At 51.3% G+C, this 16,768-nt stretch overlaps 2 protein-coding genes across 2 annotated transcripts; both read left to right on the top strand.

Moving 5' to 3' along the window:
• Positions 1–4,507: 4,507 nt before the first annotated feature.
• Positions 4,508–8,164, top strand: clcA (putative C6 finger domain protein; the record flags this gene model as incomplete). The annotated part of the gene is made up of 7 exons (XM_025527846.1): positions 4,508–5,194; positions 5,278–5,390; positions 5,461–6,894; positions 6,944–7,024; positions 7,080–7,279; positions 7,335–7,881; positions 7,951–8,164. The coding sequence occupies 7 exons, from the start codon at positions 4,508–4,510 to the stop codon at positions 8,162–8,164; spliced, it is 3,276 nt and encodes a 1,091-aa protein (XP_025384380.1).
• A 2,925-nt stretch (positions 8,165–11,089) lies between these two features.
• On the top strand, positions 11,090–16,489 carry BO83DRAFT_321474 (uncharacterized protein; the record flags this gene model as incomplete). The annotated part of the gene is made up of 1 exon (XM_025527856.1): positions 11,090–16,489. One exon carries the CDS (start codon positions 11,090–11,092, stop codon positions 16,487–16,489), a length of 5,400 nt encoding a protein of 1,799 aa, XP_025384379.1.
• Positions 16,490–16,768: the final 279 nt, after the last annotated feature.

The following is a 16,768-nucleotide window of genomic DNA, read 5'->3' as shown; positions in this document are numbered from 1 at the left end:
TTATGCAAGTTGGTGACAGGGGCCTCCCTGGGTGATGATCTAATCGTCCAGCTGCTCCGGTTTTTAGCGGGCGGGCCGGGTAGAAACTCGAACGGTGGCTCGCCCATCAGAGGGGAGAGACATGGCACTGGTCTAGCTATGATCATGACAGGTATGGAGCCCAGAAGTGGCTAGTAGGTGATTTATCTACACGACTGTTTGAGAGTGTGTAGAATTGCACCCAGCTCTAAGTAGGTTGATCTATAATAAAAAGAAGGACGAGGTGTGCCTTGGAGCCTGTTGAATGCTCCCCTCGCCTCGGGAATTTCTAGGACCAGCGTGTCCCAATATATTTCTTCTCCGCCTTTTAGAAGCGCCCATCAGCTCCTTAATCCATGCAGAACTCTATTGAGTCCGTCTTGTGCATATCTGAGCGCACAGCATTGGCGTAGCAAGTCAAACCCTTGATTCCAATGACCAAGTGACACCCGAGCAAGGTGGAGGGTGCTCACCGTCTTCTGCTCCTGCGTGGGGCACCGTCATAGTAGTAGTCGTTCAGGTCTCCCTTTCCCCCTCCCTCCTGGGTCGCATCATGCATACCTCATTCCCGTTTGGCTTCATACTCCGAGTCAGGGCCTATTTGTCCTGTGCGCTTCTGCCCTTTTTGACCATTTTCATCTGCCATCATCCAGGTAAACAATAATGCTTGGCTTTTCATCGTCGTAGCATACCGTCCAGGGCACTCCTGTCGGACACCGTTGCAGGGACAAATTGACTTCTAGATCTGAGTCGGTCCCGTGGGTGAAGATAGGGGAATGGACACCCCCCTTGCCAATAATCAGACGAATTAAGCCGAATCACAGGAGTAAGAAAAGGATGGGCACCAACAGACCGAAAGAATGAAGCCGAGAGGCTGTGACTGAGAGTGTGTGTTGACAGCAAGCATGTCTCGAGTGTGTACACAAGTAAACTTCCGTGCTACCGCCTGGTTAAGTCATCCATCTAATCAGCCCTTGGGAGGGATAACTGAATTCTTTCCCCATCTGCTGTGGCTGGTTTGTCTGATTGTCGATTTCACTCTTGGTTTCAGTTTTGTCTTGCCGGAGTCCTATGAGTCGCCAGGAGTGTCCCATCGACTCACCGGCTGTGTGATAGGACAAGAGGACGCCTAACGTATTTACTGTCGCCTCTCAGGCTCTTCCTTCCCCTCAGGCGGAAACATATAATCGGTTTTCCCTCAACTTACACCATCATCACCACTCAGATTGATTGAACTCCTCACCTTTGGCCACGGGAGTCACTACCCCTCGAAGTATTGGGCACCGATCATTTCACAATCAGCTCACCCATCTTTAAGCCTTCCCCCGAGGAAAAACCGTTCCCAATCGGACCCGTACACCATTGAACACTACTACTACTTGTAATCCACCGCCAACAGAGAGCGGTTGACGTTGGGTGTGGGTGTGTGTGTGTTTGAGCGCCTTTAATTATTCTCCAGTCCACCCATCCATGTGGCACTGAGGAAGACCGGAGCTGATTGCGGGCCCCCAACAGATCCAAAAACCGACGGTACCCAGTCAGTTCCTTCAGTCTTCCAAGACTGCACCACAGCTGGTTGTAAGTGGGTTCTCATTTCTTCTTTATTTTGCGAATTTCATTTTAGCCCGTTCTGGTTCAGCTCCAGTTTGCGGCTCCACTTTCTGCCCTTTTTGTTTTCTGGTCTGTCACCAGCAGTCAGAGGCCGAAACTGAGATATTGAAGAAAGCAAAGAGGAGAAGAAAAAAAAAAGTGAGAAGAAAAAGAAAAAGAAAATCAAATTGAAAAAAAAAAAAAAGAAAAAAGAGAAAATGAAGGGAAATTCTTATCACTCTTTTCCCTTTTTGTCTTTCGCTTGTCCTTTTGATTTTCGCTTCCCTTATTTTCTTTTTAACTCTTTTAAGGAGGAAGGAGTAAAAAAGAAAAAGAAGGAAAAAGAAAAAAAGCAGGACTGCCCAGACGAATTAGAAAGGCGATCTGTCAATTCAGGTGGCTTGTGTTAATTCATGCAAACCAGGATCCTGGTTCAGGGTTACAAGACCCAGTCCCCTCAGAAGGCGTGCACCAAAAAGAAAAATAAATAAAAAGAAAACAAGAGAAACCCAGAGGAAAGCAAAAGCGAAACACCAGACGAGAGGAAGAAATCAAAGCAACGAAAACGCGGATCGAAAAGCAGTTCTTCATCTGGACGGTTCACTGGAGACATCTGAGATTGAACTATCATCAGCATCATCATTCCCATCATCTGTAAGGAATTGCAGAGCAGCAAATCGCCCATATTCCCTAGCTACTGCTATTACTTTGCGCGCACCGGCTGTTCTATGGGCCCAATAAACCCCCTCCCTCCACCAGGAAAGAAGGGAAAAAGAGAGGGGCAAGCAGACCTCTTCATCTGCCACACTCTTCAAGGCCTATCAGCCTCTGCTAGGTTGGCCGTTTGCTTGATAGTTCATTTTCCTTGTCATTTGCGTTTCCATTGACTATTAGTTATTTCATCCTCCCATCTCTCCTCCTCTTTCTTGTTCATAACCCCCTAACTAATCTTCTCATCATTTTGGTGTTCCCGCAAGACTCGATTCCGCCTTTTACCCATCAGATCCATCCATCAATCCACTCCTGCCGACCTACCACTTACTACTCCCGGTAGTAGTGCCCTCCGGACTGACTCTGATCAAGTTAACTTTTCGCTCCTCCAAGAGTGACCGGACGGGAAGTCTGGTTTGGTCAACCTGCTATTTCTAGTTTAATCCCGTTCGAGGATCCATCGACTTTCCTTCCAGACGTCCGGCCGTCTTTTAGGGAACCCCTCCGAATCCCTCGACCCTTTTTTTATTATTCTTTTTTTTTTTTTTTTTTTTTTCCCTCTCTGTCTTTTCTTTTTATTTTTTCCTTCTTATTAAGGAAAAAAGACACCCGCCAACAAAGCTCTACTACGGCGCTTCCCACCGTTCGATCGGCCTGTTTTTGCACCGGGCGACCCGACAGCTTGGCTTAGCTACCTTAGCTAAGAAATACTACCTACTACTATCTACTCCCCCATCACCGCACCCGACCTATACTACTACCTACTACTTGCTTCCTTCCACTTAATCGGAAAGCGCCAGAACCAGTGCTAAAACCCGCCCGGCGGTATTATTATCTTTATTATCACCACTACTTCGTCTTGCTACTAACTACCGACTAGTTAAAGGTTCCATTTATCTTTGGGGCGACGCGAGACACTTGTGTCTAAGTACGTATACATACCACTCTTTTTTCTTTTTTTCTTACCTCCTCCCCTCTGCTCTCGATCCTTTTCTTTCGCTTTGACTTATTTGCTTTTTATTATCTTACACTGCCTATTTTCATTTTCATTTACATTTCTTTTCTGTTATATTCCTTTCTTCCCCCTCTGTCATACATTTCGGGCTCGTTGTTCAAATTCTTGTTATTTTTGGTATCGGTATGATTTGATTCCTGGCTGTCACCCCCGATGACTCCGTTGACTTGCGTGGCGAGGTCATCTCGGGTTTCCTGGAAATTACTTGTGGTCTTTGACTACAACTTACTAGGAGTGGTTAGGACGGTACCTGCTGAATGACCGCTCCTTCAGTAGTAGGGTACCTACTGGGTTGACGGTTGACTGTGGTGATACTACTACTAGTAGTTTGCCCAACTGCCGGCCAGCCAGGGTCGGTGTGTCCATTGCAGACATTGATTGATTACCTTTTAGTCGCGGCGCGGATCGCTTCTTGTCCTCCACCTCCACACCCCCCCCCCCCCCCTTCTCTCACTCTCACTCACTTCGCTCCCCTGTCAAGTTATACTTCCTGTCTGCTACTATTACTATCTTTTAGCCCTCGCACGCTATTGCATCTGCTTTTGTCTGATGATCATCCTTTGACTTATATTTTCTCATCTTATTATTGTTCTTATTACGAAACAGCGCCGTTGCCTTTCTCCAGTCATTTTTTACACCTTTCCCCACCCATCACAGCTATTTTCAAGCTACTACTATTCATGACTTCCTACTAGTACTACTTTTGTTATTAACCGCTGCCACTCCTGTTCCGCTCCGCTTTCCCTCCCACCCCCCTCCTCCCTTCCTCCCCTCGTTTGCTCCCCCTCAACTGGTTATTGTTTGTCTTGGTTTCGCTGATCGTTTGACCGTTGTCCTTCCCGACCGCCGCTACTTAATCCATGTTTAGCTAACTATTCGAAAAAAAGCTACCGGCTGCTTGCGTCAGGCTCCCTCGCTGATCGATTTTCTACCCCTCCTCGCGCGCCCATTGAATCTTGAATCGCGCCAGCCTTTCCATGCTTCGTCGGTTGCGCCCAGCACTGTAACCTGAAACAAAGAACCACGGCTCGATAGCACCGACATTAACTTTCGTACCATTCTGTCCATTCCCCGAATCGGAAACTTTCTGCGTTCGCACGTTCCACCCAATACTCCCCGGTCGCACAACTGAGTTTTTGATGCTTGTCTGGGACATCATGTCCTCCTGACTGTATGACTATCCCACTGAGTCGACTATCCACCGTGGATCCGCGGCAACCTGCAATTAGTGGCCATAACCGGGGCCTCTTGAACGCCGACGTCGTCCCGATCAACGACAAGCAGAAAGTCTTCCTTGCCGGTTCTGGCCCTCCGTCGCCAATGCATCGCGTACAACCTCTGGACGGAGCGCATGGTCCGCCCAGTGCTCCAGCAGTCTACGAGCAGCCATGGCGCCCTCCATACTCGTCTTCTTATGATGGACATCCTGCGGACCAGCGTCGCACATCGAATGCCCCTCAGCCTGCGCTCCCACCCCACGGATACCCGATCAACCCAAACCGGGAGCTGCCGCAGCTCCCACCAGACGGTCCATATGCCCGACAGGGCAGCTTGCCTGGTCCGGTGCATACCCCCCCGGAAGCCCCCACTCCTCATCCCAGCTTTCGTCCTATGAACGGAACCCCCCATGAGGCCGCTCCCCATTCGGCACCCCCCGACTATCGCTCGCGGATGTCTTTCACGCCTCAGGAGCCTCACAGCAATGGGGACGCTCCGCTCCCCGCCCACACTTTACCCCCGACTCAGTATCCTACTCCGGTTGGGCATATGGCGCATACTCCTACGCCGTACGACTCAGGTCTTTACGGAAACCAGGCTTACGGGATTCGCCAGCAGCGAAAGGCCGCGCGAGCGCAACAGGTGAGTTGTCTCCTTGCAGCTATGTCAGCTGAGATAATATCGAGGAACCCTGGCTAACTCGTGATCTTTGGCTACCTTTGAAGGCCTGCGATCAGTGCCGAACGAGAAAGGCCAAATGCGATGAAGGCCGGCCTGCTTGTAGCCATTGCAAGGAGAACAACTTGATATGCGTTTATAAAGAAGTTCCCCCTCACAAGTCTGTGATCCGGCAACTGATACTGATGCCTCCTGTTAATTCGGTGGACATGTGCTGACGGCGTATCCAGGCAAGAAAAGGCAACACAGCTTCTTCTCGACCGTATCTCCCAGTTGGAAGACGGTCTCAACGAAAAGATCGAACGCATTAATGCACTCCAGGTCGAGCACTCGAACCAACTTACTGCGCTGTATCCTCGGTTGAAAGAGGCTAAAGCGATAAGTACCAAGGAGACGACAGAGAAGCCGGCAATTCCTCGGATATCGAAGGCGGATATACCTGATATCTTACAAAAGACCGAAACTAAAGAAGAAGACATGAACGCGATTGTCGGACAGGAGCTCGAAAGAGCCGAAGGGGAAGTGATTCCGCAGGGCGAAGACGGTGATCTTTCAATTCCTGTCGAGCATACCACTGCAGCCCACAAGTTGCTTTCGTGGCCGTCTATCAAGGCTCTTCTTGAACCAAGAGAGTACGACGAAGATTATGTTATGAAGCTGGAAGAGGAGCGAGGATTGATCCTCGTTTACGGCCGCGGCGAGGGACACGATACTAGTGAAAGCCCGGCAATGACATTCTCATCATCATCATCATCGTCCCGATCCAACTGGGATCAAAGTTACAGCAATGGGGCTCCTGCTAGCGGCCAATGGAATCCAGGCGCCATCCAAAATGGCACTCATCTCAAACCCCTCGGACCCAGCATTGATGATTTTGGAATATTCAGCACAGATGCCAAAACCGTTCGTCGTTATCACCAAAACTACCTGAATCACATGCATAAGCTTCATCCATTCATCAACCTAACCGAATTGAGCGCAAGCATCGAATCATTCATTCAGAAATACTGCTTACCCGACGTTTCTGTTCCGGTAAACATCCTGAACAGCCATACCACCGGTGACATACCACGCGGTGCGAAGAGAAAGCGTTCTTGCGATACGCTACACGGCGCTGGATGCGACGTCCAGTTTCCCCCTGGTGCCAAACACGAAGGCTCCAGCGGACGTCGCGTGGAGAAGTCACTGGAAAATGCTATTGTTCTCTTGGTTCTTGCACTTGGCAGTATTTGTGAAGTTCAAGGAGCCATCCCTGGTCCAGTTACTGACACGCCCGTGGACTTTCAGAAGGAGCGGATTCCTGGACCCTCTACACGCAGCATGCTATCATCAGCAGATACAGAATTAGTTATGCAGTCCCAGGGAAGTTTCTTCTCGCAGACAAGTAACCATTCTTTTTCACCTGTTACCGGAGGGCAGAAGGCTGCTCCCGATCGGTCGCCATACCCGGATACTAGTCACTTACGGAACGTGGATGTCATTCCTGGCTTGGCTTATTATGCGTATGCCGCACAGATATTGGGGAGTCTACAAGGCGCGAACGGGCTCTATCATGTTCAAGCAGCCTTGTTAGCAGGACTCTATGCGGGGCAGCTAGCACATCCTTTCCAGAGCCATGGATGGATCTACCAGGCGGCCAGAGCATGCCAAGTGCTTGTCCGATCGTACGTTTTCCTTCTCTTCCTCCTGGGATCCCGAGCTAATCAGTCTCAGGAAACGGTATGAGCAAATGAATGATGGCCCGCTGAAAGACCTATACAACTTTGCGTACTGGACCTGCCTGCAGCTCGAGAGGTAAGCACGCTGCTCTCGCTATGCGCTCCAGAAGTACTAATGAGTCGTTTCGTAGTGACATTCTTGCCGAACTGGATCTTCCGGCTAGTGGTATATCTCGCGCGGAAGCACGGATTGAGTTGCCGAAGGGCCGAACTCTCTCTTTGCCTAACGACCCTGCTGCTCCGAACACCATGATGATGTTCTTTTACTCCGCCCAGATCCATTTGAGAAAGGTTCTGAACCGTGTTCACACCGATCTATACAAAGTCGAAAGTAAGTTGACTCTGGGCAAGCGGGGGCCCTTGGCTGTACTAACGCCTCTTTACAGAACAGAATGAGAACAGGTGGTCTGCTAACGTACAGGAGATCCTGAGCATGAACCTTGAATTGTGGAGAAGCAGCTTACCCGACATAATGAGGTGGAAGGACGCGGACCCTCCACATGAGGACATCAATGTTGCTCGGATGCGAGCTAAATATTACGGCGCACGCTACATTATACATCGTCCCCTTCTTTATTGGGCTCTGCATCATTCGCATCCTGCCGAAAATGGTCGATCAGCGTCAGTGGACTCTCCTACCGGATCAGCGATGTCGGGAGCGAAGTCGCAGCAGGTCTCGCCCTCAATGGCGCACAGCCAACGTGCTATCAATATGACGCGATTGTCTAGTGATGTTGGTACCATGGGTCGATCGGCACCGACGCCAACCCCCGTTCCGACAGGATCGCGACCAGCACTTGCGTATCGCGATCTCAACCCGAAACTACGAAGAGCGTGCAAAGTGTGCATAGACTCCGCCATATTGAGTACCGAGGCTTTTGATGGCATCAAAGGTCGGCCGGTAGTAACTAATATCTTCGGCACAGCTCATGCGTAAGTGAAGTTCAACAAAGGCCGTGAAATCGGATAGTGGTGTCGCTGACCTTTCTGTTTCTCTGCTAGTCAATTCGGTAACATGCTTGTATTGTCAGCCACGTATATGTCGAGTCTTTCAGAGTTGGTTGACCGGAATGACCTTGATCGCTTGCTTAAGCGAACAATACGCTTCCTCCTTCAAAGCCGCGAGATATCGCCAACCCTACGCGCCGATGCAAAGATCCTCAGCGAGATATATGAGAAGATCTTTGGAGAGCCAGCCGATATCGTGGCTCCGTAATTATACTGACAACAGAGGCTGAGAATTCTGCGTTGCCTCTGGGCCGAGGCATAGAATTGGCCCCATACACCTGATTTTGCTTTTTTGTTATTCTTCACATGAACCTTGCGGGTCGATACAGTTAGCGGGAAAGAAATGTTCCTTGCATCTTTCTCCACAGGATACTAGACCACATTCTCCCGATTAGGATTGTGATACAGCATGTTATATACGGGGAGAGCTGCATGGTGGCTGGCTGGCTCGGTTTCCCCCCTCGTTGATAATTGGTGATTTCTCGCAGCGTCTGTGATATGCATCTATGTTCTTTGTGCCATGCATGTGAAAGGGAGAGGTGGCTATCTGAGATTAACATTACCGTCATAGTTCTGGCAGTTTTCTGTCATTGTTATTTCTGAGGGTTGGATTGTTGTGGGATCAAATTTTGCTTTTTCTTTGGAGTTCCTAGTGGCGTCGACTTGCATCCTGCTGTTCGCAGACAGGAAACGGATTGGGAGGGATGTCTGATTGCATTTCAGCGGATCAAGGATTTACCCCGCGTACAGTACACTCGAGGATTCCAATTACGGCCGTACAGTGCATGACTATCTATTTGTTTTTGGTGATAGAAGTTTTACCTCCTTTTATTATTTTTTGTCTCCTCATTTCCCTCATGAAGGAGACGGGCCGATGGACGTTGAAGACGCGTTGGAGACAGGTGGTTTGAACTAGGCAGGATGATCAGCCATGCTAGGTATCACTGTGACCTATGTAGAGTTTAGTGGCGACTGTTCATTGCACCAGAACAAACGGGCGTGGGCTTGTTGTCGCCTCTATGAGTGGTGCTCGGCCAGAGCAGCCAAATGCGCTGGCATCCCAATTGGGAAATGTTTGATTCGCCCAGATCATCTCTCGGCTGCTAACGTGAATAGTTCATATGCACCACTGTGGGCTCCTTTTCTGTCTCTGGCATGGCATGCAGCTAATCAATTTGCCCTGCCAGTTGTCATGGTCCCAGCTAATGCTGCATGTCACTCACTCATTGGAAGGGAGTGGGTGAGCGGCCCATCCTCGGGTTTTCTTTAAAGATGCGTGACAACCCCAAGCATGCAGTATTCAGACTAAGTAGATACTCGTGCTATTTTCCCCCCATTGCCAGTAAATGTTGAAATGGAGTTTCTTGAGGTGGTCGAGTTACAGCTTACTTGGTAGAACTGATGCACTTGGCTGATGATCTTAGCTAACTAGCCCGCTAGTATCCAATGTGTCTAATGATCGCTAGACGCGCCATCTTCGAGCGTAAGTTGGTTGTAGGGATGTGGGAAAATGGATGTAATTAATTAAGTGGATGCGTATACATATCTTTATGAGTATTTTCTTATTTCATGAAACGTGGATATTATGGGTCTAGTAGTGTCGTTGTTGCTCAGTGTTTCAGTCGGAAGGAACCTGCACGGCCATGGCTAGAGAGGTATGTCGTGCATGCAGATGTTGGACGTATGTAGTAAGTAGAGTACCTGCTGCCAGATAAACTAATCTGTATCAATCGGGATTAAGAATAGGAGGTTTAATTTTTCTTGTTCGGTGAGCATGTTTTCTATTTCCGCTGAGAGTATGAAGTGAATTACTTGTATGCATGAGGGATGTACATATGGGCTCGTCAGTGTTAGAAGGGTACTACTCAGGGCTCAGTAAGCGTGAGTGCGTAATGGAAGTTAGTTCAGCTCTGAGAATGGGACGATATGACGTATCAGCTTTGAAGGAGCTTAAGTGGCAGCCACTGAAGTGGTTACCAATCGGGCCATTTGGGGGAGGGATCGAAAGTTGGGACTAGTAAGAAGGAGGGATCCCAGCAAGAAAGTGTAAGAGAGCCAGTTCAGTCCATGAAGGGTAGAATGAAGGAAGGCATGAATCGTGGTCCAGCCAGCCTCTTCGATGGGACCCCCCAGCACGTGCCCGGGACTCCCCGGCCACCCTCCCCAGCCTCACCGCGAGTTTTCTTCAGTTTCCTTCCGATTCCCTCGCATTTCCGCTGAATCCCTCGCAGGAAATGGAAGATCGAGAGAAGCGGCTTGAGTGTGCCATGACCTCCGATTAACTAACTTCTTGTACTGTAAGTAGTCCTTTCTCACATTTTCATTCTCCATCTTCCCTTTAGAGATCCGATGAATGCTTCCATCAAACTATCCGCCCGCATCTGATCGATCGAAAACATACCCCACATTCCTGGTTGTTTAGCACGTCACAGATTCGCAAGTCTAAAGAAGATTCTCTCATCATCATCATCATCGTCATCGCATTTCATCTAATTTCATGCAATTTTATATCATCTTTTATCGGGAGGGGGGGATTTTTTTTTTTTCAAAGGTCTCATACTTGATTAGACCATTAACACATCCCGAAACACACGGACTCTCTTTCGTTGCCCCCATCTTGGTCCATCACGCTAAAGCTGTTAGTGGCTGATTGTCTGGAGCAACCGAGCGCTTGCCAGCCCGCCTCTTTTCTTCTGCTGCTGCTACTTTTGTGCTGAAGGCTGACCGTGGTTCTCTACCTTTTGGTCTCCGCTCCAGCTTGGGGGACCCTCCGACTTCCCGAGAAAAAAAAGAACCACGGTTCACTTGTTTACTTTCCTCCGCCCGTCGCAAAAACAACGCCGCCGATCTATACCCGCCCGCCTCTTTCTTTCTCATCTTCAATCCCCATCACCACCTAACTTTCCCTTCCACCTCCCAAATCTTCGCCTCGCTAATACGGTCTCTCCTTTCTCATCTTAACGACCCTGTTACGATTGTTACGAATTCTTTTTATAATTCCTCAATTCTTTTACCCTCCTTTCCCTTTCAATCAATTCCTGCTTGGTTCGATTACTCGATTAGGCGACCGCGTCTACCCTCTATTCCACATGGTTGCCTGAGTCGCTAGAGCTTTGATCGCTCTCTGCCCACCATGTTCAAAGCCCTTTTGGGCGGGGGTCGCTCGTCTTCTGATGTCCGCAGCTCCTCAAGCTCCAAGAGCAGCAGCCGTCGCAGAACCGACTCGAAATCTTCCACAGTAAGCCGCAAGTCCTCACGGGGTGACGACCGTGATCGTGGCTTGGGTGATCTGTCCAACTACCGATCCTCCAGCAGTAGGAGTAAGCGCTATGCTCCAAGTGTGGCAGGCGAGTCGGTAGCCTCGAGCTATGCGACAGCAGACCAGGGCACCCCCATCGAACCCGACCGGGTGATGATCGAACGCGCGCCCCGGCGTCAAGATTCAAACGACACCACCGACCGTCGACATCGAGACCGAGACAACGGAGATGGAGAAGGGAAAAGCTCCCGCAGGCGTGAGCGAGCGCGATCGCCGAGTCGCGAGCGCGAGCGTGATGGCGATCGGCGTGAACGACAACGAACTCAGTCAGGCGATATGTATGCATCCCCAGTAACTACGGGCATGCCTCCTTCTCCTGGCGACTTCGCCACCGCGAGTCCTCATACGTACCCTCCAGTTACTGAGGCAATGCCAACCACTTCAATGCCCAGCCCGCCGCATGCAACCGCATTCTACGATCCTCATGTAACACAGCAGTTTCCTGGCCAGTTCCCGGCATACGTTGCTGAGCCTTACCTACCGCCAAACCCTGCAGGAGAAGCAGCCGATTACTACGGTGATCAGGGGCAGTCAGTCCAAGACCAGCCTGGCGTCCGACCTAAACCTCCGTTGGTAGCCCCCAGCGACCAAGCGCATCTGATGACAGCATCGCCCACCGCAAACCCGCCGCCAGAGCCAAGTAGCATGGGCCAGGTCGGCGCTGCAGCGGCCTACTTTATGGATGACGCTGAGTTGGGAATGGAACAGCCCGTTGAACCACCTTCTGCTTCTGCGCCGAAACCACCAAAACCGTCAAGACCACCAAGACCCTCTGTACAGACTGCGGGAATCTCAAGCCCACCTGCCGTCGCCACTGCAACGACAATGTCAGGAGCTGAGGTTGTGGATTCCCCAGGGCACACTATCTCGGAGTCCCCTGCAACCTATGTGCCGCCCACCACATCGAGCCCTCCGAAGCCTCCTCATTCTCATGGAGCGGGTGCTGCAGTTGGCGCAGCCGCCGCTGGTGCAGCGGCCGGTTATATGATGAGCCACCACCATCAGTCCGCAAGCGTTGACCATTCTTCTCAGTACACCATGCAAAACTACGAAGAGGTACTCCCGGCCTACCCGGAGACTCCGGCGTTTCCCTCTCAGCAGAACATGCCGCCTTTTGCTGCAGGACCTGCGGCAGCGGCGGCGGCGGCGGCCGGGTACGCGGCGAGTCCGCTACATCCCGATCATGCTGCAGTATACCATGGTGCTCCTTTCCAATCCGGAGGTTTGGCTTTTCAACAACGTCAACAGGGTCCCTTGGACAAATTTATCAACTTTTGGAAGGACCCAGAAGGTGTCGGCATGTTCGAGGATTATACGGAATCTATCGGGGTTTGCAAATACTGCTTTGAGCCAGGCACAACATCTCAAGACGCACCTCGCAAGCACAACCACAAACCTCGCCGTCGCTCTGCTGATAGGTACAGTAATGGATCACGTGTTGATAAAGCAAGCCGCTACTCCTCGTCAGAGGATGAGGGAAGGCGTCGCAACAGGTCGTCGAGAAACTCGTGGTTGCCCGGGTTACTTGGTGGATATGCGGTCAAATCTATCTTCAGTAGTAAGGAGTTCGACGAGTCTTACAGCATTCGAACGGGTGAGGTGGCGAGCTCTCGGCATTCGATCCACGAAAGTGAAGGTGCCTCCACAGCCGGTCGACGAAGCCAGACCTCACGCGGAGTCTACAGACGGACCCATCGAAGCCGATCGCGGGAGCATACCGATCACAGCTCCTATCATTCGGACTCGAAACTCAGCAGATATGAAGGATCTCGACTTCGTTCTCGGTCTCGCTCCCGCTCGTCATCTAGAAGTCAGCGACATGCTGCCCTGAGGAATGCGGCCCTGGGCGTGGCAGTTGGAACAGCGGCTGCGTCAGAATACGAATCCCGTCACAGAAGCAGGAGCCGCAGTACATCTTCGAGAGGAAGGAAACCTAGAAAGACATCTTCTTCTGATGAATCTTTTGTGGATATTTCAAGACCCGCTCGCAAGACTGTCGGTAGTGGCTTCAGTTCGTTTTTCACTGCATCGTCAGAGAACCGTCGCCAGCGTCGGACCAAGAGGCGCAAGAGCATCTTCTCTTTCAGCAATAACAATTCTTCGTCATCATCACTCGATGCAGATCTGGCCTTTGGGTCTGGATACACGAAGCGCCAGCCAGGTAAGTCTAACAGGCGAAGCAAGAAGAAAGCGGATAGAGATGTGGATGCTGCCTTACTGGGTCTAGGCGCAGCGGCCACTGCACTGGCCGCTTCATCCCATCGCAAGAATCGGCGCACTGGGGAGATACTTGTCGGCAAAGAGTCCCGATCCGGTCGGTCTGATTACGAGTCTTCTGCTGCTAACGATGAGGGCTGGGAAGATCTTGACTCGGGTGACCAGTCCTCCTCAAGCGTTACTTCCGGCCTCGCATTCGGCGAAAGTGGTCATTTCCCCAGCACTGACTCTCACTCTTCTGATTCCGGAACGTCGAGATGGCCTTGGAATTGGGGAAGCAAGAAGTCCAAGAAGAAGCAGAAGAAGAGAAGGTCACGCTCCTCGGAGAACCGCTTCCCCACGGAGGCTGCGGTCGCAGCTGGTCTCGGAACGGCCGCCTTAGCTTCGGCATACCACCGGGACTCTAAGGTATCCAGTCACGATGCTCCAAGTAGTACTGGAAGTCTTCAACACGTGGTTCCTGTCCCCACCAGTGACCCTTCACATTTCGACACCATCAAGGCCTCATCTCAACCTCCTTCCCAGCCGACATTGGTCAGGCCAGGACCTATTCCCCTGCAGCAGCCACAGCCAGTGACTCCGGTTTCGCAGGCAGTATACACTTCTCAAGGCGAATCCATCCCTTCATATAGCGTACCTGATGTACACCCAACTCCTGCAAGCGCTTTCATGCCTTACGAAACCCCATCAAGAAGCGACAGATGGAACCAGAGGACCGCAGACTATGCCGAGCGAAGTGATATCTCCGCGAGACTCAATCGGGCCCACCGGCGTAGTGATTCCTCCCCGGCCTTCCACGCAGAGCCCCTCGAGAAAATGTCGTCGTCAAGCTTCAGACGTCGCTCGACGCTGAAAGACCAGGCCTCAGTCCAATTTGACTTGACCGAAGAACAGGCTAACAAGGAGCGGCGTACCAATCGCCTGGAAAGTCTGCGACGGGAGAGCGATGCCGGCGGAGGAGTGCGACTTGTCGATAGAGAGCAAGAGATGGCGCTTCGGGATGCTGAACGTCAAGCAAGCCAACAGAGAGAACGTGAATATGAAAAGTCAAGAATCGAGGAAGAAAACTCACGCAGAGAGAAAGAATCCTCGTCCTTGATGGGTGCCGCTGCTGTAGGAGCGATAGGTGGTTTTGCTGCTTCCACAATGATTTCTAGAAGCAGTTCGAACGATGATTTCTCCGAGACCGCCAGCCAACGTCGGCACGAGGAGCGTCGTGAAAAGCGCCGAGCAGAGAGGCGCCGCGTTTCCGAATCAGAGTCTATGGCATCAAGTCTACCGATGTCGGAGAGTGGACGAACAATGGCAGAGGAGCGCTCGCAGATAGACCGCCTGCCGGAGGATGTGAGGCCCCGGCAGTCTCGCCCACCTCCTCGCACAAAGCCCGTCTACGAGGACTATGCTCAATTCTTTGCTCCTGAGGAGCTACGCTACAGCCCTGATACCTACACACGCCGAGAGCCCACTTCGATGCCAACTATTATCGAAGTAGAGCCTACGAACGAATCCGCTATTGTAACGGAGGAACCGCACCCTGACTACAATGGTTTGCCGTGGCCTGTACCGGATCTGACGATTACTGAGCCAACCCCTCCCCATAGCCAGGTGGGCTCCGCCAGGGCGACACCAATTGTATTTGTCCCTGAACGGCACGAAGAAGAGAACAGGTTTGAACGGCAAACAACCGGCTCACGGGTATCATGGGGCAAGCATGAGACGCATGAGTACGAAGTGCCCTCAACATCCTCCGAGCATGAATCTGTCGACCAAGATACTAGGGTTCTTGAGCAAATTGAGGAGGTTGAGCCTATTACCGCAGACACTGCACGGGACATGCCACCAAGCTCCTCTACCCAATCTACAACTAAGGAGGCCCCAACCATGGTAGGAGCAGATATCGAGTTTGCTGCTGCACTTGCTGCTGCAACTGCAGCTGCTGGCTTTGACCCTTCGCTTGTAACGGATGATCCCACATTCCATATTAGGCGCTCTCCTCCTACCTCGGAGCCGAAGGTGCAGTTTGTGTCACCCTGGGAAGAAGTACCCGTGTCACGTTCCGTGCCCCATGGATTTGTGGAAGGCGAAGTCGAGACGCCGGACGATGACGAGAACATCCAAATGGCACCGGAGTACCGCATCGAGGATGGGCCCCTCTTTTCGGAGCCTAAATCTCGTACTGGTGAAGAGCTCGCAAACGAGCCCCGGCAATCCATTGCCCAAGAAGTTATCGAGCACCTCAGCCGCAGAAAAGAGCACAATGCCAGCGATAGCCCTGCCATTCAGCCAAGCCGGGAGCCCGCCAACAAGAGCGTTTCTGAAATTCCCGTGGAGGTCCTTTCCATGCCCGGTGGCTTCGAGCCTGCAAAGTCAATAGAGACGCAGGAAAAATCGAGCGATCCAACCTCCACACAAGAGCGCGACTCTCCTTACTTCGTGTCAGCGCCTGGAACCAAAGAGGATGGCCCATCGACATCGCGAGACACTCCAGAGCAGAGCAGTGGTGACATAGAGCCAATCGACGATGACGTCGATCCATCCACAGTCGGGGCTGATGAGGGTGAAGGGAAGAAGAAGAGACGGAAGAGGCGTTCCAAGCGCAGTAGTAGTGACAACTTTGAAGACGCGGTTTCCATCACCTCTTCGCCCGCCAGACTGGAAGAAAAGACGAAGGACACCAAACCCGGCAGTTTCTTGAGCAATCTTTTTGGATCAAGAGTTTCAGCACCGGTAGAAGACAAGGGAACATCCTCTGCTGATAAACGTTCCTCTCGTGAAGTCCAATCGGAGATCGGGTCTGGACGTAGAGAGAGATCTTCACGGCGTCGCACCTCCAGTCGAGGAGATGGGCTGGATGACGAGTCCCGCAAGCAGCATGACGAGGAGAATATTAACGTTGAACATTATAAGTCTAGCAGGCAACGAAGGGAAGAAAGACGTCGACAAAGATACGAAGACATGATGGAATCTGGTAAATCGTCGGAGTTTGAGAAGGTATAGTGCTTGGTTGTCTTTCTGATTACCTGTAAATTTTGGCTTTGCCTTGGTTATTCCCATATCCGCTTGAAAGTTCTTGTACAGCGCATATACTAAGATTATCTTTCCTCTTCTTCCATGTATAGGATCGGAAACAATCCCAGGACGACGAACAACAGTCTTTTTTAGAGGAGGGCCCCGAAATGCCAGTCAAGGTAGACGAGGGTGATGGTCATCGTGGTGCTTCGGGGCGGCTGGATCCTGAGATCACAGGGCTGGGACTTGATGTCCTCGACTCCCGGC

The sequence above is a fragment of the Aspergillus eucalypticola genome (genome assembly GCF_003184535.1).
Source record: "Aspergillus eucalypticola CBS 122712 chromosome Unknown BO83scaffold_28, whole genome shotgun sequence".
Lineage (NCBI taxonomy): Eukaryota > Fungi > Ascomycota > Eurotiomycetes > Eurotiales > Aspergillaceae > Aspergillus > Aspergillus eucalypticola.
Note: the sequence above shows the minus strand (reverse complement) of the source record. Positions and strands in the feature narration are given on the sequence as shown.